At 43.5% G+C, this 24,905-nt stretch overlaps 1 protein-coding gene across 1 annotated transcript; it reads left to right on the top strand.

The window, feature by feature from the left end:
* Positions 1–1,381: 1,381 nt before the first annotated feature.
* Positions 1,382–23,301, top strand: GXYLT2 (glucoside xylosyltransferase 2). The gene is made up of 7 exons (XM_074550341.1): positions 1,382–1,725; positions 7,705–7,894; positions 8,087–8,218; positions 13,734–13,985; positions 15,356–15,479; positions 18,610–18,782; positions 19,382–23,301. Exons 1-7 carry the CDS (start codon positions 1,544–1,546, stop codon positions 19,562–19,564), a joined length of 1,236 nt encoding a protein of 411 aa, XP_074406442.1. The 5' UTR covers positions 1,382–1,543; the 3' UTR covers positions 19,565–23,301.
* Positions 23,302–24,905: the final 1,604 nt, after the last annotated feature.

Genomic DNA, 24,905 nt, shown 5'->3' with positions numbered 1-24,905 from the left:
TTAGCTGGTACATATTTACTGGAGCACAGAAGAATTAAAATGAATTTTCTACAATGTTGTGGGCAAGTAATTAGGACAACTTGCTGGTTGCTTGGGAAATAGAAACATAAAGCTTTGTAAATGATAAGCACAATTTGCTCTACATTGCTAATAGTAATGAGTAAATCTGGCAACCTTGGAAATAGTAATCCAAAACAAAATTACTAAAAGGGCTTAATTGATACATCTAGAGAAGAAAGTGATTGTATTGGTGATACAAAAATCACACATTTGAACAGCTCGAGGATTTCAACCACTGGTACTTTTTTTCATTAAGTATAAAGTTTGGTAGGGTTTTATTATAGTCCATATATTCTTGGGAAAGAGCATATGTTTATGCATTGTGGTTTTTCTGTAGTTTCTCATTTAGTATTGCTATTTTCTCTTAGCATGAAGTAATTTACATTTTCATATCTGGCCACAATCCGAGTTGGATGAAACTCTTGAAACCGTAGTTGTTCATTGCATTTGGGCTGATGCTGAGGCAAAGGACATTTTGGGACACCGCTGGCGAAGGCATGTGGTGTGAGCAGTGTAAAATGGGCTGTAATTTACATTGTGATGTGACAGTGTAAGAGGCTGTACAGTTCCACTGCCAAGTGAATGCCAGAGTCACTTCAGCGGCTCCATGAGGGACACAAGGTTCCTCTAGTGCTAAACTGGGTTCCACTTTCCCTTCTCTCCTATTTGGTGTCTCCATTCTTTGCACAGCTTGTACTCCAGCTCCACGGGGCAGCAAGAATCCTTGTATTTCTGTCATTCTGTACATTTCAAAGTCTGTTTCTGTCATTCTGTACATTTCAATGTCTATTTCTGTCACTTTGTACATTTCAAGGTCTATTTCTGTCATTCTGTACATTTCAGTTCGTAAATCAGATTATGACCCCAAGCAGGATTTACCTCTGTGAAATTGAGTGTTGTGATTTCTGCTGATGTCCCACGGCACACTGGCTCGGATGGGTCACACGGGGACAAAGCCACCCACAAGTGAGTGGCGCCTTGTTCCTCCTGCAAACATTGCGCTTTCTCGTTCACCTGCCCTGGGTGCAGATAGAATGAGGAGTGCGCGCTGCCTGCAAGGGATAAACCGGGGCAGCAAGGCGGAGGGAGGCTCGGTTTCCCCGTTAGCACCGGCGGAGGAAAGGCGCTGTCGAGACGAGTTTCCCCTTCTTCTCCTGATCACACTCACGCTCTCGCAGCCGTGAAAGCAAAGCTCCCTCGAAGTACCAGCGGTGGGTGCCGCGTTAGGAGCACCCAGCCTGAGGCACAGCCCGGCGTTCGGCCGTGCCCGGCGCTCCCGGGGCCGGGCCGCTACTCCAGGCAGTACGGTAGGCGCGGCCCGCCCCTCTCCGCCCCGCCCCGCGCCGCTCGGGCCGGGCCGTGCGGCCACGTCCCCGCTCGGGCCGGGCTGAGGCGATGCGGCCGGCGGGACGCGGCCGTGCGGCGCTGCTGGCCCGGCCGTGCCGCGGGGCGCACCCGGCCATGCGGCCGTGCTGACCCGGCCATGCGGCGGCCCTGCAAGGTGGCGGCGGCCCTGCTGTGCCTGGCCGTGCTGCTGCTGCTCTATCTGCTGGCGGGCAGCGCGGCCCCGCCGCCCGCGCCCTCCGCGCCCGCCCGCCGCCCGCCGCGCCTCGGCCGGAGCCCGCCGAGGAGGAGCCCCGCGGGCGGCGGCAGCGCCAGCGCCAGGTAACGGGGGAGCTCCGTGCCCCGGCCCCTGCCCTTGGGAATCCCCGCCCGCTGTGCCCGTGGCCGCCCGCTGCTCCCCTCGGCAGTGTCCCTTCGGTGTCCGTCGGGCACTTCCCTCTCCCAGATGTTCTTCCCCCGCTAGCGATGGGCGATAAAAGAGCCTTGCGAACTGCTGGGGTTCGCAAGTACAAACTTTCCGTGCGCGTTTCCCCTGGCAGCGTAGTTGCCAGAGGTGCCAGGGAAGGTTTTCCCCGTGCCCAAGCTGGGGGGTTCCCTCGTCTCCGGGAGCAGGTTCTGAAATATCGGCTTTTGCCTCGCTGCTGGCCCTGTTTGGGAGGCTGACGTGGGCACTGTGCTGCTGCTGTGTGCGCTCAGGGGCTGCTGTCACCTCCGGAGTGCGCTCCCAGGGTTTGCCAGGGAAAAGGGAACGCGGCTCCTCATTCCGTGTGCTGCCGCTGGGTTCCGAACTGCGGAGGCACTGGCAGATTTTAAACTTTGCAGCTTTTTTGTTTTGAATGTTTGTTTAGATGTAAATTAATTCAGCAGAACTTTAAAGGTGTTTTAAATCGTGGTGTGGTGAGTTTCCTGTCCCAGCACCTTACAGGCAGGGTATTTTTTAAAAAACTAATTAGTAGAGAAAAAGCGCAGCTTTCAGTGGGTGGAGGACTTGTTTTCCCCTTTGCATTCCAATTATATTATGGTCAGTGTGACCTCATATATCTAATTAACTTGGTATGTCTTTGTGTCTCTGATTCATGATTTCACAGTGATGTTGTGAATGAAAGACTATTCCCGTTTCTTGAGCTCTTACTCCTTAACTTATTAAAGCAGTTGGTTTCTCCCAGCATTGTTACCCCACTGAATGCAGGAGATGTTTTCTGGGGCTGAGAGTGGGCCACGGACAGAATTTAAATGCCGGTATTAAAGCAGGATTATTTCCGCTAGCAACTGTACCTCCTGAAGTCATTTTTCTTTAAGGCATATCTCTGTGATTATCATGGAAATCAAGAAGAACACTGAAGGAGGGAGCCCGGGAAGTGTGGAACTGCCAAAGAGTGTAAACAGCCATTCCACTTCAAAGCGCTTTGCAGTGGCATCTTCATCTTTCACAATTTGACATTATCTAACTTTTTGATTATTTGTTGACTTTGCAAGTCCTTTTCACAAGGTCTGCAACACAATAGCAAAAAAAAAAAGGGAGGGGGGGAGGAATTTAGTATTCAAAGTGTGCATTTTCTTCAGAATTTTGTTTGTGGGGCTTGGTGGTTGTTTTTTCCTGTGTCATCCTGCACCATTGGCCCCAGCAGGAGTTTGTATAACTGAGAAGCACAATTCTGTAGGTCCTGTTCAGCCCTTTGCTGAAAGATTCTGTGTTATATTAGTTACTACTACAATTTATTCAGGTGAGGGTATCCATAAAAAAAGAATTTTTGTGGGGAGGGTGTGACATAAGTGGTTTGAAGTGGAGGTGATGGAAAGGCATCAGGTGGTGGGGTCTGCTTGGTTTAGAAAGTCTGATCCAAGCTAAACTGAAAGCACTGTGGGGGGTTTGAATTTGGATTGTAAGAAACAGGCCATGATTATCATTTTAGTTCCTCCTTATGAGCAAAGGAACATTATTTTTTATTTGATGCAAGAGATCACACTTTATCTAACTGATTCATTCAGGATAACAAATCTGATTAGGACTGTAGGATCTTACTGTGTACATGCTTGTATGAGACTGCAGAGTTGATTGACAGAACTTGAATGTAAAACATTCAAATTCAGTTTTGTCAAGGTGGTTTGTCAGAGGGTGCAAGTTTTGAGCTCAGCTGAGAAACAAAGGTGTAACTTAGGATTTGAGATTGCTTCATGAGAATCAGCATCATGCAGGGAAGATGAATTGTATTTTGACTGGGATTTGTAATACTGCTTTCTGTTGTCCCATAATATCAGAAGACATCGGGTTTTAAGTTTTTAAGCAGTGCAGAATTCTTTTAACAAAAGAAGCTATAATAAAGCTTAATGTGGGCACATGTCATTAGCTGGTTTAGCCTGGTGCTTCACAAATGTTAGCAGTGACATTCATGTGTCCTGCTTTGGTCATTAGGTAATTTTGACAAATCTAGATAAGTTTCTGGTTAGCTTTGAAAACTTGATTTTTTTGTGGTGGTTTTACTGCTCGTTCCTGTTGGAAGTAGCAAGTTCTATGCTTTCAGTAAGACTGTTTTATATAAAGAATTTGAAATACATGCCAAACCCATGTGTGCAAAGTATCAAAAAGAAGGAGGATCATTTTACATTTGAAGGGCAGATGTGACCAAGCTCTCTTTTAAACCAGCGTGGCAAGGCAGGGGAAGGGAACCTTCTCCAGCACATTTAGTTCCCTGAAAGTAACTTTTCCAATACAAAACATCCCTTGCATGGCAACCTGTCAAGATACTTTTTCTTTCTGTGCAGCCTCTGTGCACACAGATGCAAGTTTGGCTTGAGTTTGATAGTAACATGCTGAAACCCCAAGTATTTCATACTTGTTTCATACAGAACCCACTTCATAAAAGGAGAGAGAAACATCCATTCTGGTTTTGAGTGGCTTTTTTCCCTTTCTCTCAGCGGTAGGAGACGGTTGAAACTTTAACCATTTTTGGATTGACAGCAGCTCCAGTTGGTTTTGTGCAACTGCTGCAAAGTGAGAAACGTTGATTTAAAAAATCTGTATTTCAAAGTGTGCAAGAAAATGTGTTTCACATCAAGGAGCTGTTGCTGGGACGTTGGCTCAGGGGTGGCTCTCAGGGAAGGAGCCTGTTCAGTGAATCACCAGTTTTGATACAATGCCTAAATCTACCCTTGTTTGTGCTGCAAAAGTAAATGAGATCATAATGGGAAGAAGGTTTCAAACATCAACAGCTATATTGCATTTTGGAAGTGTCTGCATGCATTATCTTTCAGGAATAAATTTGAAGGCTTGAATAGATTAGCAGGCTCTGAAATGAGGTGGGAATGCATTATTTTGAATGGATTTGGATTGATTTAGACAGGTTTTGGGTTAATTATGTTTGAGGCACTTTGGCTGTGACTAATAAGAAAATTACATGTAATCTAAACTTTAAGACCTAGGAATGCACACTGTTGTGCTTGAGCACTCAGGCTGCTCCTGCTGTGTCAGTGCCTTTCTGCAGAAATTGTATTCAGTAAATAAAATACGAGTGAGCAACTGGATGGGAGTTGTTCTGTATTGTTGGAAGGTTTTTGCTGTAAACATTTTATTGTGCTCCATCTTATCGAGTTCGGTCTTCAGCCACTCTGTGGGGATGTGTTCTGCAAGTATTTTGTGATGGTTTCTGGAGTGCTCAATCTTAGTTTGTGTATTTGTTCTTGTCAAACATATTAAACTTTAGGGTCCAGGTCTCTGCATTGCTTTCAGTGTGCTTTAATATTTAATTTAGGTTATAAAATCCAGCTAGAGACTGTTCATAACAGACAAGTTGAATTATAAAGGAATGAATATAAATGTTAGGAAGAATTGGCTAATGATAATAATTGCATTACTCTGTTGGTCTTTGGGCTTTTTAATGTCTTGGGAGTCTCTTGAGGTGGGAAATTCTTAGAGCCATAACAGCTGTTCCCATTTTACAGGTGGGACAGCTTGGCTGTGTCCTGCACATCTTTAGGGGATGTCCTTCCCTCCAGCTGTTCCTCCTGTCCTTTCCATTCTCCGGGCCCTGTAAGGGGTGCCTGCATGAACAGGGAAGGGGAGTTGGGATGTTCTTTGCCATGATCTGCTTGTTTGCCCTCCAGGCACTTTGACTTTGCCTCTTCTACACCTGCCCCTTCTCAGGCTTCTGGATAATTGTTATTTTTTGAAGGCTAAGTTAAAATTGCAGTCAAATGCATCTGCTGTGGACCTATCTCTCACTGCAGCTCACCTTTGTTTTCACTGCCATCAAAGTTTCTTTATGTACTTACAAAGGACATGCAAAATATTGTGTCCCAAAGTTCTATACTTCATTGCTACTTCTCTCACTGATTATTGCCCTCAGTGTCCCAGTCTATGACTGATGTAGTTCAAATAGCTCCTTTTTCTGGGATCTTTATTCCAGTTCAGGCCACTTCAGGCTCCTGAACCCCTGCAATGTTGGAAATCCCTCACCTCCAAGGCTCAGCTTTCTCCTCCACAGTGTCTGTGTTGGATGTGTGTTGTTATCCTTACTCCCATGGGCTTTCCAGGCATTCTGCTTTCACCGGGGATGGCTTCTGCTGAGTGTGTCCTTTGGAAGTGTTGTCTGCACATACTGGATTTTTCACTATGCAGAACAGCTGCATAATGCAGAGCTCACTGTGGCTAAAACTGCCCAGGAAAGCTGAGTGCTTTGGTGTGGGGTTTTGAAATGTTCCAATAAAAGTGCAGGGTTTAGTCCCTCTCCCAGTGAATTCCACTGCCAGAAGCTACATCAAAGCAGCTCCCAGCCTGTGCATGGCTTGATTTAGAGGCTCAATTAAGGGGAAACATTACACAGATGGAGAGAAGGGGGGAAAGGTGATCTGTATCAGCAGCTAATTATTCACTTCAATAATTCAGCAATTTTTACACTAATAGGTTGGAAAGTAAATACCACTTCACATAGATGTAATATTCCATTATTTATACACTGATGAAATTGGGGGTTAATTAGGACTAAAGCAGAAGATTTTAAACCCTTAATGAAACGTGTTGCTGTGTACAGTCAGTGAAGTGTCAGTGCCTGGTGTTCCTTTACACAGAGGTGGGTTACTCTGAAGGGTAGAATGCTGCTGTTACACAGAGTGTCTGGAAAAAATAAGAACAGCTTTAAACTGTCATTTTTGTCCTTATTTAGAACTTCTGTTTGTAGCATTAACTCCAGTGATTAATTGTGTGTGTAATTGTGTGCTCTGAGCAGGGCTGGGATTGATGTGCTCTGCTCAGAGGTATGTCCAGAGCAGGCAGTGATCTATGATTTGCCTTTTGAACTCTCCAGGAATGATTTCTGTGCCTGGGATTTGGTGGCTTGGTCAGCTCCATCCTGTGTGATGGAGGCTAAGTGCCCTCTGTGTTGGAATGTGGATACACCATGGTGCAAACATTCCTGGAGGATGCAATTTTTACCTCCACACTAAGCTCAGAACCAAAAGACTGCTTTCAAAAGGTCTTTAGCTCCCCAGGGGAACCTGATTTTTCTGGCTAGCAGGAAGCTTCATTGTGCCTCTTGCTGTGTTCCCTATATCTGGATGAAATCTATCTAAAGCCCACACAGGTGGGTGCTAAGTGAAAATCCCAGTTTGGCCCTTGGAATATAGTCTGATTCATCTGGGATATGTGACTGTATTTGTTTTCAAAAATCTCTATTTTAGCAAAGTCTCATGGATTCCATGGGGTGATATGGAGAGCAGTCCTTTGAAACTCTGCCAGTACCTTCAGGCAAGGATTAAGGCATGCATCTTTAATAGAAAATTAATTAACTGTTAGAACAATTTACATATGGATGCAATGGGTTTTTTAAAAAGTATGGATGTCTTCTTCCAATCTAGCCATTATGAGCTAGGAAATGAAGTTGCTGGATGCAGTTGTGTGTTCTGCATTGTGTTAGAAAGTTGGCTGGGTAGCTGTAACTGTTCTGGATTTGTGACCTCTGGGCTGGGGAAAGAGCTGTCATTTGCACAGAGCAAGGTGGTGTCTGGTTTGGGGTGAAGTGAAACTGGCTTCATCTGTGTCTGTAGTGCAGTGATTTTTGCAAGCTCAGAAATGTAGAAATAACAGAAAATAGCCTTTTTCTTTATGTTACAGTTGTAACACTGTTGGTCTGTACCATGGACGGGAATTACCATGCTATTTGCTTGTTCTGTTGATATCTAACCAGAAAAAAACTCCTGGTCCCTTGCAAAATGATGAAGAATAAAACGAACCCTGCTGTCTGTTAATCAGGGATTCTCTTCATGTCTACCTCAGTAATTTTTGTGTGCCTATCCCTGAATTTTCAGGAAGCCTGGAGAGCAGAAACATCCAAAGGAGCCCCCGTCCTTGCAGTGCATGCATCTGGCAGTGGTGGCATGTGGGGACCGGCTGGAGGAGACCCTGATCATGCTGAAATCAGCAGTTCTCTTCAGCAGCAGGAGGCTCTGCTTCCACATCTTTGCTGAGGATTCCCTTAAGCCTCAATTTGAGACAAAGGTGAGTTTCTTTGTCATTTGGTAAATAAATAAATAAATACTTGTAAGTTTTAAATCTCTGAGAAGATGACATTAACAAGTAGCAGCTGAGCACGTTGCTTGCTGTCCACACTTATAAATTCCTTATGCATGCATTTTTTTACAAAAGCTCTATAACATGTAGTGTCTGATTTCCTCCCACCATGTCTTTCAGTTAAAGGAGTGGCCTTCCTCATACACAAAGAAGTTTGAGTTCAACATTTACCCAATAACCTTCTCAGTAGGAAATGCTCAGGAATGGAAGAAGTTATTCAAACCATGTGCTGCCCAGCGCCTCTTTCTTCCGGTAAGGCACCTGCATTCCTGAGTAGGTTGCTTCAGGAAAAGGTTAATTCCACAGAAAGGAAGCTTTGCTGGTATAATATTAAAACCATTTTCAGGCTGAAACATCTGCTTAAAGATAATTTTAGTCTGAACTTTAAGACACTGTTAAAAAAAAAAACCAAAAAAACAACGCAGAAATCCAGCCCGGCTTTTTCCTGGCTAACAAAGGATGTGTGTTTCTGATTTGTCTCTGGTTCCATGAGCCTCTCGGGCTCTCCAGACTCCAGAGAAAATGTGAGACCTCTGTCAGGGCAGATCTTTTGGGGTAGGTGCTGGGTGCCTTTTGTAAATAACATTCTTTACATGTCCTCTTTACCCACCATCTTCCTTTCCATATGTTAGCCCTTAAACTGATGCTCTCAGCATTCCCTTTTCCTTGAGTTTTACTTATTTTTTCCAAGACTGTTAGAATTGCCCTTAAGATAATAATTCCTGTGTGTTTGAAGTTGGATTTCATGCAAGAGCTTGGTCTATCCTGGACTCTTCAAGTTCACTGAAAAGTTATTTTATACTCAGTGTTGTAAACTTGGAGAGAAGGGAAGTGTTGATACCAATTTTGCATATCAGCAGTTGAATTGCGTAAAGCAATTTCTGTGGAACTGAGAACATCTATCAAAAATACCTCGTGGGTTGCTGTTGATTGGGGTGACTCCAGTGAAGTGACAAGCTGTTCACATGGTCCAGATTTCTTCATGGCTGTCTCAGGAGAAGTGGAGGGGGGACAAAGAAATCTTTTCCCCTCTCAGATGGAAGCAATCAGAGACAGCTGCATGTCCAGATACGTGGCCTGTGAATACATATGTGAGAAAATATGTGCTGTCAGCAGTTCTGCTGATCTGCCATTTAGGGGTGGACTATCAACAGCACAAAGGCCAGATGGGCTGGAAGTAACTCCAAGTGCAGCAGGGATCCTCTCTCCCCTGAGTAAATATTTGTATCACCTGGAAGATAATCCCTAAGTGTTAGCTTGTTCCATACAGTGTCAGGATGTCCTAGGTGAACAGAAATCTGTATTCTTCTGGGATACTTTCTGTCATTTTGGGAGACTAATAAGAATTACTTAGCTTTTATTTCTCTTCACTGTTCTGATGACAGAAAGAGGTTATGCATTCATGCTGGGCAGCGCTTTTACTGATCCCTTTTTGTCACTCAGACCTTGCTGAATTCCTCCAGTAACTTGTTTTAAGGAGTATTAGACTGTTGCTTGTTGTGTTAGCAGAATGAGGGGGCAGCTGTGGATGTTTGTTTCTCTAGGGGCAGTTGCAAAATGCTGCGTGTGGTCAGGCTGAGGTTTATGGCTTTGTGTAGGAGGGGCTGTCCGAGAGGAGTTGCAGCTGACACGGAGTTGATGTGGGTATAATAAACAAGCCATCATCATAGCTGATGTGGCAAATGTCCTGGGGGACCCTCAAGGTTTGGGGCTCGAGTTCACAGGCTGGCACAACCTTAGGTTGTTTCTGGGCAATTCCAGCCATTAATTTGGTTTTTTGGTGTTTGATAACTGGGTTCTGATATGCCACTTGAACTGTCAGCACACAGTGGGAGCAGAGGGTTCCAAGTATTCACTGGTTCACTGTTTAGAGAACTAGTTTGACTTTTATTTTTAATAAATGCCAGCAGAATATCAGTTTGGGTATTTTTCACCCTTCTCTGTACTGAGAGCACTTTTCCCTGCAGCAGCATGAAATGTGCCTGGATTTCGGGAGGACCCCAGGAGAGCAGTAGTTATCAGCTGCTTAGCTCTCAGTTGTGCAAATTGTCTTGCTCCTGATAATGCTAAACCCGAGTGGAATGCGAGTCTTTGATTCACAAGTGCCTTTCCTGCCAAAGAAATCTCTGCAGCACCAGCAGGCGTGTGAAAGTGGACAGGAGGGTCTGAGGGATGTGTTCAGGGAGAATGGGGTAAGAACCTTTCAGTGCTTTTACCCAGTGGTGAAGGCAGAGCTGTGGGATGTGACCCTGCAGTTTGCAGTACTGAACTGTTCTGTCCTGGGCACAGGTTGAAGTGCACATTCCCAACTTGTTGACTCTGCCCAGGATGCTGAAATATTCAGGAAGACTGTACAGCATCCTGCATTTTTCAGAGGCATTCTGAGACATCACATTTGCCACTGAGAGCTGTTTTTTACTCCTGCCACGGGTGTTGGGACAGCAGGTGAGGAACATCCTCTGCTCCCAGGGATGTTGGTCCCTCAGGGTGGCTGCAGCTGTCTCTGTGCTGCCCTTCTGGAGCTACCGAAACAATCAGCTAAAGTATCCTGAAATGCCTAAGGGATTTTTGGATGATTTTTGGATGAACATTTAGAGCCCTTCTCAAAACACTTAATCTACTTAAGAGCTTTTAAGATAGATTAGCAATATCCCTGTGTTGCAGCTTTCCTCTTGAGGGATGCTCAAGTATCCAGCCCAGGGGGAATAGATGCCAAGGCCTTATCTAAACAAAAGTCTCTGCTGTAACTTGAGTTAATCTCTTACCACAGTGAGGTTTAGTAATCAACTTTGTGGCACTGTTACTCTAGCATTAAGCTTGGTGATTTGTCCCTGCTTTTGGATAAAGCTGTGCTAAGCTGCCCCATGAGCCCTCACAAACCCTTAGGTAGCCCAGCTTCACAGTGCACCAGTGTGTGTTTACTCAGGAGTGTGTTATTCTTTGCCAACCTTGCTAACACAGGGAGAATCTATGGAGACAGAAGTTGTGAAACCAAATTACAGATAATTGAGTATTTAAGAGAAGTGCCAGGCTAAATATAGCCAGTTCTATGTAGAACTTTTTGACAGATTTACTAAGAATAATCTAAGTAGCTGCAAGAAAAAAAAAAGAAAAATCACACTTTTAAGATGTAAGAGCAAGGGGAAGACAAGCAGAGCAAGCTGCTGTGTTTCTGGCCATCCCTTTCCAAAATCCCAGGCTGTCAGGTGTGTGTGCATGGTTTGTGTGAGCTCAGACCTCCAGACACAGCCTGGCAGAGCTCCTGCTCCAGGTCACTGTGTGTCACTTGTAACCTGCACTGAGGTTCCTCCTCTGTGAGCAACTCCTACAGCTGCAGTGGGTGAAATTAAATCCCCCCTACCCAAGGCACAGCCAGGAGTGATGTGAGCAATTCAAACTGACATCTGCAGCTTTTAAAGGAGTCTTAACACTCAACATGTGAAAGTGGGAAGGGCTTAAAGGAGGTAGCACAGCTCTTTTTTAGCCACTTGGGTGTCATTGCAGGGCAACACCTTGGACACAGGAGAAGAAGAATCTTTTAGCCAGCAGGAAGGAGAGCATGTGAATCCTGAGAGGAGGAATGCAAGGTGGGGCCAGGTGCTGGCAGGCACTGCACAAAGAACTGCAATACCTGCTTGAAGCTGTAGGAAAATTATAACAGTCCATGGACTTCCACAGATTGAGATTTATTTCTGTCTTGAAAGCTGCTGAAAGAATGGCTTTTTCTGCTGGAGGAAGCAGTGGTCAGGTTGTGACTTATGCTTGGGCAGGATGAGGAGGGTCTGTAGGTACCCATTAAACTTCCCCCTGAACTGGGGTCAGTTTTTCCTGCTGGAAAATGCCTCAATTTGCCTTTTTACCATGGCCCCCTTAGACAGAAATCCTACATGGTCTGCAGTGTGCTGTGGATCCACAGGCAAAGTCTGCTCTGCTTGTATTCCAGTGTTCCCTCCTGTCTCAGACTAAATTTGGGGGTCATTTTTCTTTTTCTAATGCATTTTGATTTGATGTGACTTCATATAGCAGATCCCTATGAATCAGGGCTCCTAGGTGCTGCAGAATAATTAATACACAATACCCAGAATATCCTTAAACTGACAACCTTTCCTCCTTTTAGACTTCTAAATAAATCTTCTATTGATTTATTCTTACAGTACCTGTCTTTTTTTATTGGTTTGGTTTTTTAATACTGGACTTGAGGATACTTAACATCTGCCAATATTTACTCTGAGCTCTTAGTGTATTACTGTACAGTTTTTGTCACTTACTTACAGATACCTCCACATGGTGGTTTGTGGGGTTTTTGTGAGAAAATGCTGTATTTCTATAATCTTCCATCCAGCAGAGATCTGGACTGTGTTGAATGTGTTTACTTAGAATTTGTTGTAAGCCTAACTTTTGTTGAAAATGCAGAGACAGTTCCTTCTCCTGGCTGCCCTGTTCTGTAGGAAGAGCATGTAGTTATCCTGTCAGAAATACAGGTCAGGGATTTGTTAAACTTGACTAAATGTCGGTCTGAATCCCAATGTGTTGAGTCAGGTGAAAAATCTCATTTAAGTCTTTACTCAGGGATTTGGCATCTTAGTGGATTCCTGTTGAGCATGCTTAGAGGTGATATTTTTCACCCACTTTTCCACCCATAAATCCTAATGTTGTTCACTCTTATTTCAAGGTAATCCTCAGTCACAATACATTAGAATTTATGTAAAACCCAATTTCTTTGGTAGAATTTCTTTTCACTTGCATAAGTAGGAGAGTTTGTCATTAATGTTATTGCAGTTGGATGAGAGAGTGATTGTTGTGTTCCACATGGTGAAAATCCAAAGCCCTTTGGGTTTGCTTTTCAAAGAAAGAGAGATAAGCAAATAGGGGTTTTGGCTAGACCAAAGTAGGATGATTTCAGTACTTAAAGTAAGAAGATTTCAGTACTTAAGGAAATTTTGGACAGTTTTAGCAAATAATGAAGAAGAGCAATGAAAATGCAGTTGGCACTGGTGGTCAGCTGTAGGTAATGATCTTTATTCCTTTACAAAGACTTGAAGCACCAGGTGATTGTCCCTCCATGGATATTAATGAGGGAGTGTGTAAGGATTTGGGCAGCCACAAGGGGGAACATGGTCAGCAGGAACCGCTGAAATATCCTGGCTCTACAGTTACACCCTTCTGACCTGACCAACTTTACTGTGGTTATTCTTTGTACAGAATCTGGTAACAGAGCTCAGAGTACAACCTGGTGTATTTTAATGTGACATTTCTGTTTAATAACCAAATTTTGTTCTTCAGGGGGATGCACATATGTTGGTGATCAATGGGGTTGTCTTGATTAATGTGAAACAGTTGTATATATTAATTATATATGAAGGTAAATCTAAATATTCTGGTCTCCTGGGTTACCTGGCTTGCCCTTTCTGCCAGTGGAGATCATGAAAATAGCTCTGTAAATACATTTTATTTACATGTAATTTCTGAACAGGTACTAAGTATTCCTTGCAGGTATTTTTGGGAGCTCAGTGAATTGCTGCTTCATAGGAAGGTTAATCCAGCCTCAGTGCTCTAGTCGCTGCTTTATTGTGCATTTCAAAAAAACCCCACAGCAAACAAGAAGCCAGTAATCTGATAACTGATGTTCCTCTGTGTAGTTACATTTAGCTGATAAATCAATAACCTCTTCCAAATGATCAGTTTATTGGCAAAAGGGACTTTTACTTTAACCTTTGTGTTTGTTGCCTCTCTGGTTTGTTTCCCATGCCGTGCGCAAACCCCAAAGGTGATTTTAAAGGACGTGGATTCGCTGCTTTACGTGGACACTGACGTGCTGTTCCTGAGGCCCATCGATGACATCTGGCAGCTCCTGAGGGAGTTCAACTCCACGCAGCTGGCTGCCATGGCCCCCGAGCACGAGATGCCCAAGATTGGCTGGTACAGCCGCTTCGCCCGGCACCCCTTCTACGGCAGCACCGGCCTCAACTCGGGCGTGATGCTGATGAACCTGACGCGCATCCGCAGCGCCCGCTTCAAGGTGAGGGAGGTGCAGCTCCTGCACACGCTCGGGGTTGCTGTGCTTGTGTAACCACGTTTCTTCTCACACAGAAAAGCAAGGCAGTCTTCCCAAGAGTGTTTCTGGGGTTCACGTTCTCTGAACCTCAGAGAATGAGCAAAACAATTCTTGTCTCGTTTGCTGCGCCTGTTTGTGCCAAAGTAGAATGCAATGTGGAGATTGTTTACCCAGGTGTTTTGTTTCCTTGGCCTGTCACGGCCAAGTGTGTGTGTGTTGGGACTGTTGGCTGACACTCACAAGTTGTTGTGCAGTGGTGTGCAGAGTTGAGTGCTTGGCAGATTCAGTTTAAATGTAATGTAATATAATATAGAATAATATAGTATAATAAAGTAATTAATTAGCCTTCTGATATCAATGGAGTCCTCATCATTCCTCTCCTTTGTCATGGCATTCCCTGCAAATACTGTATGTTTTCACATCTTGGAAAGCTCAGTGTTCTGCATGAAGTTTGGAATACAAAGAATCAGAGAAATACGAAATGTGTGTAATTGGATACTAAAAGCTGTTGTGAACATGATTATTAAAATAAATGAAACTTCCTCAAGGCTGGAACAGTGAGAACTTGCAGCTGAAGCAGACTGGTAGCAGTGTTAAAAATGGCTTCCCCAATTTCTTATGTTTCACTGAAAAGGTACATGACAGAACAAGCTCACAGATCTTCAGTGCAGTTGGTGTATTGTTTTTAAAATTGGAAAGCTTGATGTGAATATCCAGAGAAATTGGTGATTTTTATATCTATTGTAAATAGAATTTGCATCCTGCTGCAGATAAGTGACTCTGTGAACTGGTGTAAGTGTGAAGGGAGCGTTTCCATGACAAATCTGTGTTGTTGAGCACATATTCTGTAATGACTAAAACTTTGCTCACCCCAAGGGGTTCCTCTGACAATGCCAGGGGTTTCCCACATTGTTACTGGAACAGCTGGAGGAAAAAAACCCCAAACATTGCTCTTCCTACCATAATTCCCAGGGAGGATGATCTTTAGTCTGTAATTTTCCTTGCTTTTATACCTTGGTTTTCACCTTGTCCCCGCATTTTCCACTTTTTCACTTTTTTCCCCTTCTGTTACTTGGAATAGGAAGATTGTGAATAGCAGGAGCTGACATCAGAGCTGGGCCCAGGAGACTTTGTTTTCCTGTCCAGATAAACACAGGGAGTTCTGCTGTCACAGCCCTGTCCAGGTCCAGCATTTCCTGGCTGTTTTTCACTTTTCACCTGGGTGTCCAGCATGGCTTAGCAAAGCTTAGAGATTTGTGTGTGCCCACTCTGGGTCAGATACCACAGCACTGATCATGATTTTAAACCCTTGCTTTTGTTTTCCTGCCCTGCAGAACAGTCTGGTACCAGGTGGCTTGACTTGGGAGGAAATGTTGTATCCATTGTACCAAAAGTACAAAAATTACATCACATGGGGAGACCAGGATCTGCTAAATATCATTTTTTACTTTAACCCAGGTAAGGAATGATCTTGGAGTCTTCATTATCTGTGTTGGGAAAATATTTTGAGCTTGATTTTTTAACTGCTATTTGTTATTTTTAATATGCATAAATAGTCTGGTATGGAGTTATTCTGTAACTGTATCCTCAAAGGATTTTTAACCTATGAAAACATTTCTGACATTGCTGCAGGTAATGGGGCTTGGACTTGGTTCCATTGAATATATAAATCTGATTTCTGGAGGTTTGAAAAAATAATGAGGTGTAAAAGTAATGATGAAGTGAAGGGGTGAAGTTCATGTCAAGTGTGAGCTTCAGGGTGTCACTGGACCAGGGTGTAGCTGCAAAAATGTTTTTGTTTCAGATATTTATCTGAATGTGAAAGTGCCAAACTTTCTGCAAAGCTAAGCCCACTTTTTCTGAAATTCAACTGACCTGTGATACTTATGCAAATCAATAACAGAGTTAATGTAGACAGAAAGTGGACACAGCCATTGGAATATCTCATCTAAAGCAGCTTCCAGCCTCTGAGCTGAGTGACCTGACTCCGCAGGCACCAGATGATGTCACTGATGTCCTGCTGGTGGGAAATGCAGGGATTTAAACACTGGAGCATAGCACACACTTCCCAGAGAAGCTGAGAATTTCATTTCATGCTTCTAAATGGATGCTGAGTATCCATCCCTACTGCTTTTCCTGGTTTCCTATGTGACCGTGTCAACTTAACTTATCTTAAGAATAAAACAAGTTTGGAATTATCTTTATTTATTCTGCTCCCATTGCATTTTCTCTGAGGAGTCACAGGGTAGGTAATTGGATATACCCAAATCCAGGCAAACTGCTGGGGTGAGGAGAAGCAAAGCAAAAGGCAAACATTTGTTTACTGCAGACAGATGTCAAACATCACTGTCCCACAGATTACCCCCAGTCCTAGGGAAAAATAGAATGGGAATTAATTTCTAAAAATAAATGAGTGTTATGGGAGCATGGTTTCCTGGAGAAAAAAAAAATATGGAGCCAGATTAGTTGTGAAGTCAGACACTGAAGTGTGCAGGAAAAAAACAAAGACTGCAAAAAAACTTCAATATTGTGGTGAGCGTTCTCTATCAAAGCTACATGTGGAGACTCCTCTGCACCACAGTCTGTCCTTTCCTCAGAACTGGTAAAGAATTTTTTATGAATTGTGTCATACCAGACTGCTCAAGAAAAGAAAATGAAAGAATTGCGTACCATTAGCACAGAAAACTGGATTTTCTGGGGTTTTCAGCTCTGGGTTGTTACGAATGGCTGGGAGGGGAATTGGCCAAGAGTACTGCAGGTGCCGTTTTATGGATGTGAGCTAAAACCACAGAGAGCTCTGTTCCCTGGGCCTGAGGAGCTGCTCCCTTTGCCCATCTCCAAAGACTGTCTCCCTTTCTGGAGAACTCTGCTGGAGAGGCCTGAAGGGAAGAAAAGGTCAGAAAGTTTTTCTTCTGCTTTTCAAGAACCACACGAGACCAGCTGCAGGCTTCCAGGGGAGCTGGGAAAGGCCAAGGGAAGAATTCGATCTTCAGTGCTTCTGCCATGCCCTGCTGGCACCAGCCATCACTCATTGTTCCCCAGGGCCGAGGCAGAAAGGTTGCAGGGACTGGAGTGATTTATGACAAGCAGATTGCAAGCACTGTGTGCATGCAGTTTAAAAAAAATCACCAGGAGAAGGGGAGTTATGAGCCCTTTTGAGAAATTAGGCTCAACTCTAAATAACCTAGACCTGTGAAATTAATGGATGATGACTCTTTGAAGGGCTGTAGATAAAATACACCACCCCTTATGCTCTGCTGTGTAACAAATTGTCATGGCCCCTGTGACAGCAGCGGCAGCAAACCCTGGATATGCTTTGCAAGTTTTCCCTTGCTGGCTTCAGGAGGAGCTGGATTTCTCATGAGCCCGGTGCTGTGTGTGCTTCCCCAGTCGCTCCTGTCACTCCCGAGACTCCTTGCTAGGCCCAGGGTGCTGGACACTGCCACCTGCTGTGGGCTCTCTGCTTGGGTTCTTCACTGCAGCTTTCTGAAGGGCCCCCTTGGGTTGTGGTCAGTCCCAGATTTTGTGTTCTCCTGTCTGTTCAGTGGCACTGTCAGATTTTCTGAAAAATCCTCTTTGCCCAGGATTTTTCTCCTGGGAAGCTGAGAAGCCTCATAGAAGAATGAAAACAATATTATCTCATTCTTCTTTCCTGTTTTGCTGCTTTGGTCTGGAGATTGTTTATCCAACAGGTGGTTGTTTCATTGGTTTCATATGAATTGTTTTGCTTAATGACCAGTCACCATCCAGCTATGTCAGGACTCTGGACGCAGTCATGACTTTTCATTATCATTCTTTGTAACCTTCTGTATGTATCCTTTCTCTGTTCTTTAGTATAGTTTCCGTATAATATAATGCAATCAAATATAAATATAAATATAAATATAAATATAAATATAAATATAAATATAAATATAAATATAAATATAAATATAAATATAAATATAAATATAAATATATGATATTAAATATACATATACAACATAGATATGAACATATATAATATAATATAAATATATAATGTAAATATTATATTATGTGATATTATATGTTATTATATGTTATATGTTATTATATGTATATTATATGTTTTTATATTGTATTATATTGTATTATATTATAGTATAGTATAGTATGTTATAGTATTATGTTATATTATAGTATGTCATAATGTTATAGTATAGTATATTGTGTTATATTGTATTATATTACAGTATATTATATAATAGTATATTATAGTATAGTATGTACAATATAAATATTATATAGTATAAAAATAATGTGATAATAATTTAATATGAATATGATACATTAATATAATATGAATATGATACAATATAATAAGAAATTAGCCTTCTAAGAACATGGAGTCAGATTCTCAATTCCTCCTTGTCCTGGGGACCCAGCAAACAGCACAGTTCAGGACCAGCAGCTGGGGAGTGGGGTTGCCATGAGGGAAGGAGGTGTCTCTGCTGGGGATACTTGCATTGTGGGCATTCCCCGACCATCGGTGCCAGGCTGGTTTGATTGGTTGTAACTCCTGTCTGACGTGTCTCCTGTCCCTCCCCGTGCCTGCTGCTGAGGGCAGAGTGTCTGTACGTGTTCCCCTGCCAGTGGAACTACCGGCCTGACCACTGCATGTACGGCAGCAACTGCAGGGGCGCCGAGGACGAGGGCGTCTCCATCCTGCACGGCAACAGAGGCGTCTACCACGACGACAAGCAGCCCACCTTCAAGGCCCTCTACGAGGTGATCCGGGATGTAAGTGCTGCCTCCACAGAGCCCTCCCTGTGCCCCAGGGTGGGTTCACTCACATTGCTCTGCTGGCCATCGGGATGGGTGGTCGTGTTTGGGTAAAACCCACCAGACACAAATGAACATGGTTGTTTTGGCTTCTCATGCATTTGAGGTGGTTTAAACACTTTTCTTTTGTAGTATAGTAATCAGAAAGGCTGATCAATTGCTTTTCTGTAGTACTGAAGGTAGGAAAAGCTGGAGTGAAGTTTCTCCTGCAGCAACTGGGGCTGCTGCTCTGGTCCATAAATTCCCAGGGAAAGCTTCTCCTCCCTGAGCACCTCAGGCCTCCAGGCACACAGAGGGCAGAATCTTATCCATAGGCAGAGGCTGGGATGTTGTGTGTCTGCTTGCCAAAACTCCTGTTTCCTTACAGTATCTTATATTAATACCTGTAAATGCACACTCCCAGGCAGGCAGGATGTGAAGTGATGGGGTTGGTGACACTCAGCAGGTGAGGGACAAGACATTCCCTACCTATGGAAGGTTTTCTCTTACAGAAACTTACACACTGCCCTTTCACAACTACTGAAAACTAAAAATTCTTTTTTATTTCTTTTCCTTAGTTTCCATTTGAAGACAATCTCTTCCAGTCCTTGTACTACCCTCTGCAGTCCAGGTTTCTGGATACAGTGCACACTTTATGTGGGAGAATTCCACAAGTGTTTTTGAAGCAAATTGAGAAAACAATGAAGAAGGTGTATGAAAATCGTGTCATTGTGTACTTGGGGGCCAACCACAAATACTAACTGTAGCTCTCTTACACAGAAGTTTTAAGTCTTGCACTCCATTTCATGAAGGATATAAATGAAGAATATGAACTCTTTTACTGAAACTCAGAATTAAAGTATTTCTTTTTCCAATTTTCTAATAACCCTTGAAATTACAAAAAGCAGGAAATCCTAGAAGCCTACTGAGATGGTTGCTGAGAACAGCAGGAGAATCCTTTCTTTGTGGAGTACAGTTGTGGCCTGCCACCCCAGTCCCTTAAGTTTAAGAATGTATTCTCTGGCTTGGTAATGTGAATTGAATTGCAAGAGGCACAGTCCAAGACTGTTGTCAGTGAGGAGTACAAACCCAGGTACTGTTGATCCATCCTCCTCTTTAAGTGCTATTCCCTGCACAGTAACAGCAGTATTCCACTGCCAGTTTTCCATCCCTGCCTTGGGGAATGGCCAGTGCTGCCCCTGACTCCCCTCTCCTGCATGGAAATGTATTTCTGCTTGGCACTCCTTTTCTGGGATCACAGGACCACAGAATTCTGGAATGGTTTGGGCTGGAAGGGACCGTCAGGGATATCTTTTTCCACACCCTGCCATGGGCAGGGACACCTTCCACTAGACCAGGTTACTCCAGCCCTGTCCAGCCTGGCCTTGGACACTTCCAGGGATGGAGAAGTTGAGACCTTTATGCTGGGATCAAAATGAATAGCCTCCAAGTGGAAGAGGATACAAAAGGGCTTTGATGTTTGTTTAAAATACTTCATTTAGCTTTAATTTCCAAGGTATGATCATCATCTTGTGATAAGCATAAAGAGCTTATTTAAATTGCAGTAGCTGAAAGATGCTTGGGACCATTCCCTGGGGAACTGGAAGTGAGGACACTCCTGCAGAGCAGCTCTCCAAGAGCAGACTCACTCCTGAAGAGCAGTGATCCAAGAGCAGACTCCCCGAGGGCATTTTCTAGGTGTAAGCCCCATGGGTGTGTGTAGGAGTGCTTCAAGGAAGAAGCAGCAGAGAAAATGATGTTACTTTTCAAGTCTGTTGAGCAGAAAACATCAGCCATTACTTGGAACTGCTCATTTTTGTATCTAACAGGCAAAGTAGGAGCTGGGTGAGATAATGGAGCCTTCCCCTAATGAAAGGAAAACTGGCACAGGTGGGATATCCTGTACATGTATTGTACATTTGTTAGAGAGAAATTCTTGGGGACTGTGGATGAGGGAAAGGATATGTTCCCAAAGTTAAAATAGGATTTCTGAGGAATTGCAGTTTAGGGCATTCTCCCCTATCCAGTCAGGGTTTCATAAGAAAACACCAGGAGTCTCCCTTTTGTCTCACACATTTCTCTCTCCTTGTGTGGCAGTTCTGAGAGGAGGGAAAACACGACCTTGGTGCCATCCCAGGCTGCCAGATAATAGCCTGTGCACGGGGTGGAGCCCCAGGAAGGTTTTCCCAAGGCCTGGAGTGTGAGAATGTGTGACACAGCCTGGCAGAGAGCAGGGCTGCAGGCAGCTGAGCACTGGGACAGGGGCCTGGAGTAAGGGACAGCAGAACTGCAGGACCTCACAGGAGTGACAGGAACAGAAACCTTGTTTGCACCTCTGCTGCAAGGCGTAATCACAGTTTGGTTAAACAATGTGCTCTGACTCCAGCCCTTATCTCGCAGTGTTTGCCACTGGAGTGTAAATTGACATGTGAAGGACAGAGGCAGCTAACTCATTGAGAGCCTGGGAGCCAGAAAGTCATTTAAACTTGAGCTGAGATGCCTTTCCAAGTTGCCTTAGGATTTTCTATTTCAATTGCCAGTTTTTAAGCAAGAGTACGCTTCTATCTACTGAGAGAAGTTTGAAATGTAACCCAAATAAGCATTGAAGATTTCAGAACCAGAAGGCAGAGAAAAGAAGGTAAAGTTGCTGATTTAAAAAGTGTAAAATAATGTATGACAGGTAAACCTTCAGGCCAGCAATTCTGAGAGCTTGTATGAAGTATTAGCTTGCTTTTGGTCTTTATTTTCAAGTGTCAGGGTAAAGCTGCCACATCTAAGGAGCTGGTGGAGCTGCATGCTGGGCAGGCTGAATTCCTGATTTCCATGGTGTCTCCAAGGCACAGAGAGCTGCAGAGCACAGTCGTGCTGCCCAGACAGTTGCAGCCCCAGTGCTGAGGCTCTGGAGTTTGGGAAGCTGAGGTTGTGTAAGCTGTGATTCAGCACAGAGAACCCTGCAACTACAGGCACATTCAAATGAAGGAGTGGAATTCATTACAAAACAAAGGCATTATTGCATATGAACTGATAAGAGATTAAAGCAGTGCTTTTTATGTTCACAGGAGGTGCTACATTTTGTTTAGGAAGAACTGAGTTGTGTTCTCAACAGCTATTAAATATATGAAGTACTTGCTTTAACATGAAGACTCTTGTTAATGTAATATCAGCTGGCAGGAAGAATGGGGGAGGTTCCCCCCTGCTGGGCTTTTTCTGAGGAAAAAAGCAATAATTGGAGCTCTCCAAAGTGTTTTAAAACAATTACGTAACTTTGTTTTTTGTTGTTAGTAGAATTATTAATTTATATTTCACTACAGCTTCCAAAACCATGTTATATTTTATTTTTAACAGTACTTGATTGTAATATTCATCTTACTTAGAAACCAGTTTTAATTCATTTTGCATTTCATACTTGTGGCTAATTCCATGTTAATTAGCCTTCATTTATCTTAATAATGGGATGTGTAAATACTGACAAAGACTTTATGTCCTCATTTCCCCTTCCTCTCCTGTGTTTTAGTTATTTCCAGTGTTATAATGGATAGAGCTCACCAGCATTTTGCTTACAGGGGAAACTGGAAACTGCTCAGTGTGTGTGTGTGTGCACAGCACGAGCACGTGTGTAAAAAATGTCCCTTTTCTCTGTCATTGAATTGCTTGTGGATTTTTCTTTGACAAGTGCACCGATTGTTACAGCTCCCAAGGAGGCTGAGCAGTGCATTTCTGAGTTGAGGATGATCCCTTGGCTTACAATACAAATAAATGAAATTTTAAGCAAGCTCTATAATTTACTAGTCTTCTTTTAAATACAAGATTTTGTGCTGGTCTGGTCGGGATAGAGTTTTGTAGGTGTGGTGTTTTAGTGTGTGTATACCGAGTTTGACAGCAGGAAACGCAGATAAATGTTCCTCTTTTACAGTTTTACTGTAGTGAAAGAGTCTGATATTGGATATAAAGAGACAAATACATTTAACTTCCCCCAAAGTGCTCGTGTGTCATGCTGCAGCTCCAGCTGTGTTACGGTGAGCATAGATCAGAACCTGCTCTCAAAGGAAACTGGGTTTTATCTTTTACTCTTTACTGGTTCTCCATAATGTTCCACTCTCTGGAGGTCATTTAGCATCATTTCCTCTCCCTCCTTCTTGTGTGCATTTTTGACATTCTTCTGTGGTCACTGCTGTGCTGTCCTTGCTGGTGACATCTCTGTGTGACAGAAGCTCTGGGCTGTGTGTTCAGCCAGATCCTGGTGCTGCCACTGTCCCCAGCTGGGTGATGTGTTGGGCTCAGCCTCAGCTCTCTGAAATCAAGAATAAAACTGTCATGGACACGGATGGGCAGGGTGGGCCAGCTGTAAAACCCCAGCCCTGTGTGGGTTCTGGGAAGGCTCTGGGTGTGTGGGGTGTGTTACACACTCAGTCACACTCCTCAGTGATCCAGGGTTTTCACTTGCAAACCTGGCTCCAGCCACTGTTGCTGTGGGGAGAAGAGAGATTTCCCAAGCTGGGAATAAAGTACAACTAAAGAAGGAAATAAATCTGGACACTTTAACAACTGTCAGGGAATCCTTTTTCCCTCTCCATCAGGTACAATAAAATGTGATGGTGGTAAATAGAGAGTGAGCACAGCTCCAGGGATGGGATGGGATGGGATGGGATGGGATGGGATGGGATGGGATGGGATGGGGCGGGGCAGTCACCAGGATCACATTCCCCACTGCTCCTGGGGCAAGTGCTTCTTGTGCTGGGATCAGCCTGCACCTCCTGCTGGCACGAGATAAGGAATTGTTATCTCAGCTTCAAAAGAAAGAGTGATGTTGGGAAATTCTGCTTTCATTCTGGATCAGAATAAAAACCAAACTGTCAACACTTCCTTTGAAATGAAAATGGAGACAAAACACCAAATTGAGAATCAGCATGGAAGATGAACAAAGCACTTTGTTAATGTTTTCTTTTGAAGTAAAATATTTTGGTTTGACTTTCACATTTCTGTAAACGTACCTTTATTGCTGCTGTTACTCCACTATAGCCCAAAAGTATGTACGTATAATTTTGGTCATTAATGCTGAAATAATGACATAGAAATGACACAGCTCTTTACTTTAAAGACCTCTTCTTGTAAAGAATCTTTTCCTGAATCCTCCAGGAAATGTTAATGCCCTCCTGTGAGGTTTAGAACTGTGCACAGCAGGTGCTTTCTCAGGGTTCACACCTTCAGGGAAAGATCCTCTTCCCATTCCGCCCAGCACTTCCAGAGGGCACCGTGGTTCTCACACCTGAGGCTCCAGGTGAGAAAACGGGGCTGGTTTTAGTCTGAGTTTGTGGAGCGATGTCAGGAAGCTCCTGACACAGGGATGCACTGGGAGGAAGGTGTGAAATACAGCAGGGGGAGAAAACTCTGCTGGCCAGTTTGCTCTTGGATTAATAGGAGACAATCCCTGGGGAGTTGCTGGACTGGCTGAGCCAGGTAAAGCCTGGAATGTTTGTCACATTCCTTGTTTTTTTTTGTATCTCCTGTGGGTAATCTTTCAAAAGAAGCAGCTCCCACAAACACAATTTTTCTCTTTTCAGCCTCTTTTTTTAAGGCACTGTGTGTGAGCTGTTCTCATCTTTCGATACTCCCAAGTCTTCCAGATTTTTTAAAAGCACAATAGATTTTTAGTCATTTTCTCAGAGGAGAATCATAATTTGTCTCAAGGTGGCTGTGATATACTTTATAGAAAAAAAACCAACAACTTTCCTTCCAGAGATCCATGATTTTTAGTGTCAAGTTATTGTACCATACTCAGGTTCTGCAGCTATAAATTTAAACAAACCAAACAAAATCTCTATGTTCCTTTCTTAAATCCTGTGCTGTGTATTGATGTACAGTATTTTCTGAAGACCTAAGTGGGCCTTGAAATATAAGATTGTTGTCATTTTCTTATTGTTCTCACTGGATTCTGCTGCATCTCCCTTGCTTGAATGCTGAATTGAATTGCTACAGATTGTTTCAAAGCACAACAATCAATTTTGGTTCAAACTGTGTGGAAATACCTTACAAATTGCTGTCACACTTCAGTGAAGGGAAACTGCTTTAAGTCAAGTTGGGTCAGGGCTCTCTAGATACCTA

The sequence above is a fragment of the Zonotrichia albicollis genome, chromosome 12 (assembly GCF_047830755.1).
Source record: "Zonotrichia albicollis isolate bZonAlb1 chromosome 12, bZonAlb1.hap1, whole genome shotgun sequence".
NCBI lineage: Eukaryota > Metazoa > Chordata > Aves > Passeriformes > Passerellidae > Zonotrichia > Zonotrichia albicollis.
Note: the sequence above shows the minus strand (reverse complement) of the source record. Positions and strands in the feature narration are given on the sequence as shown.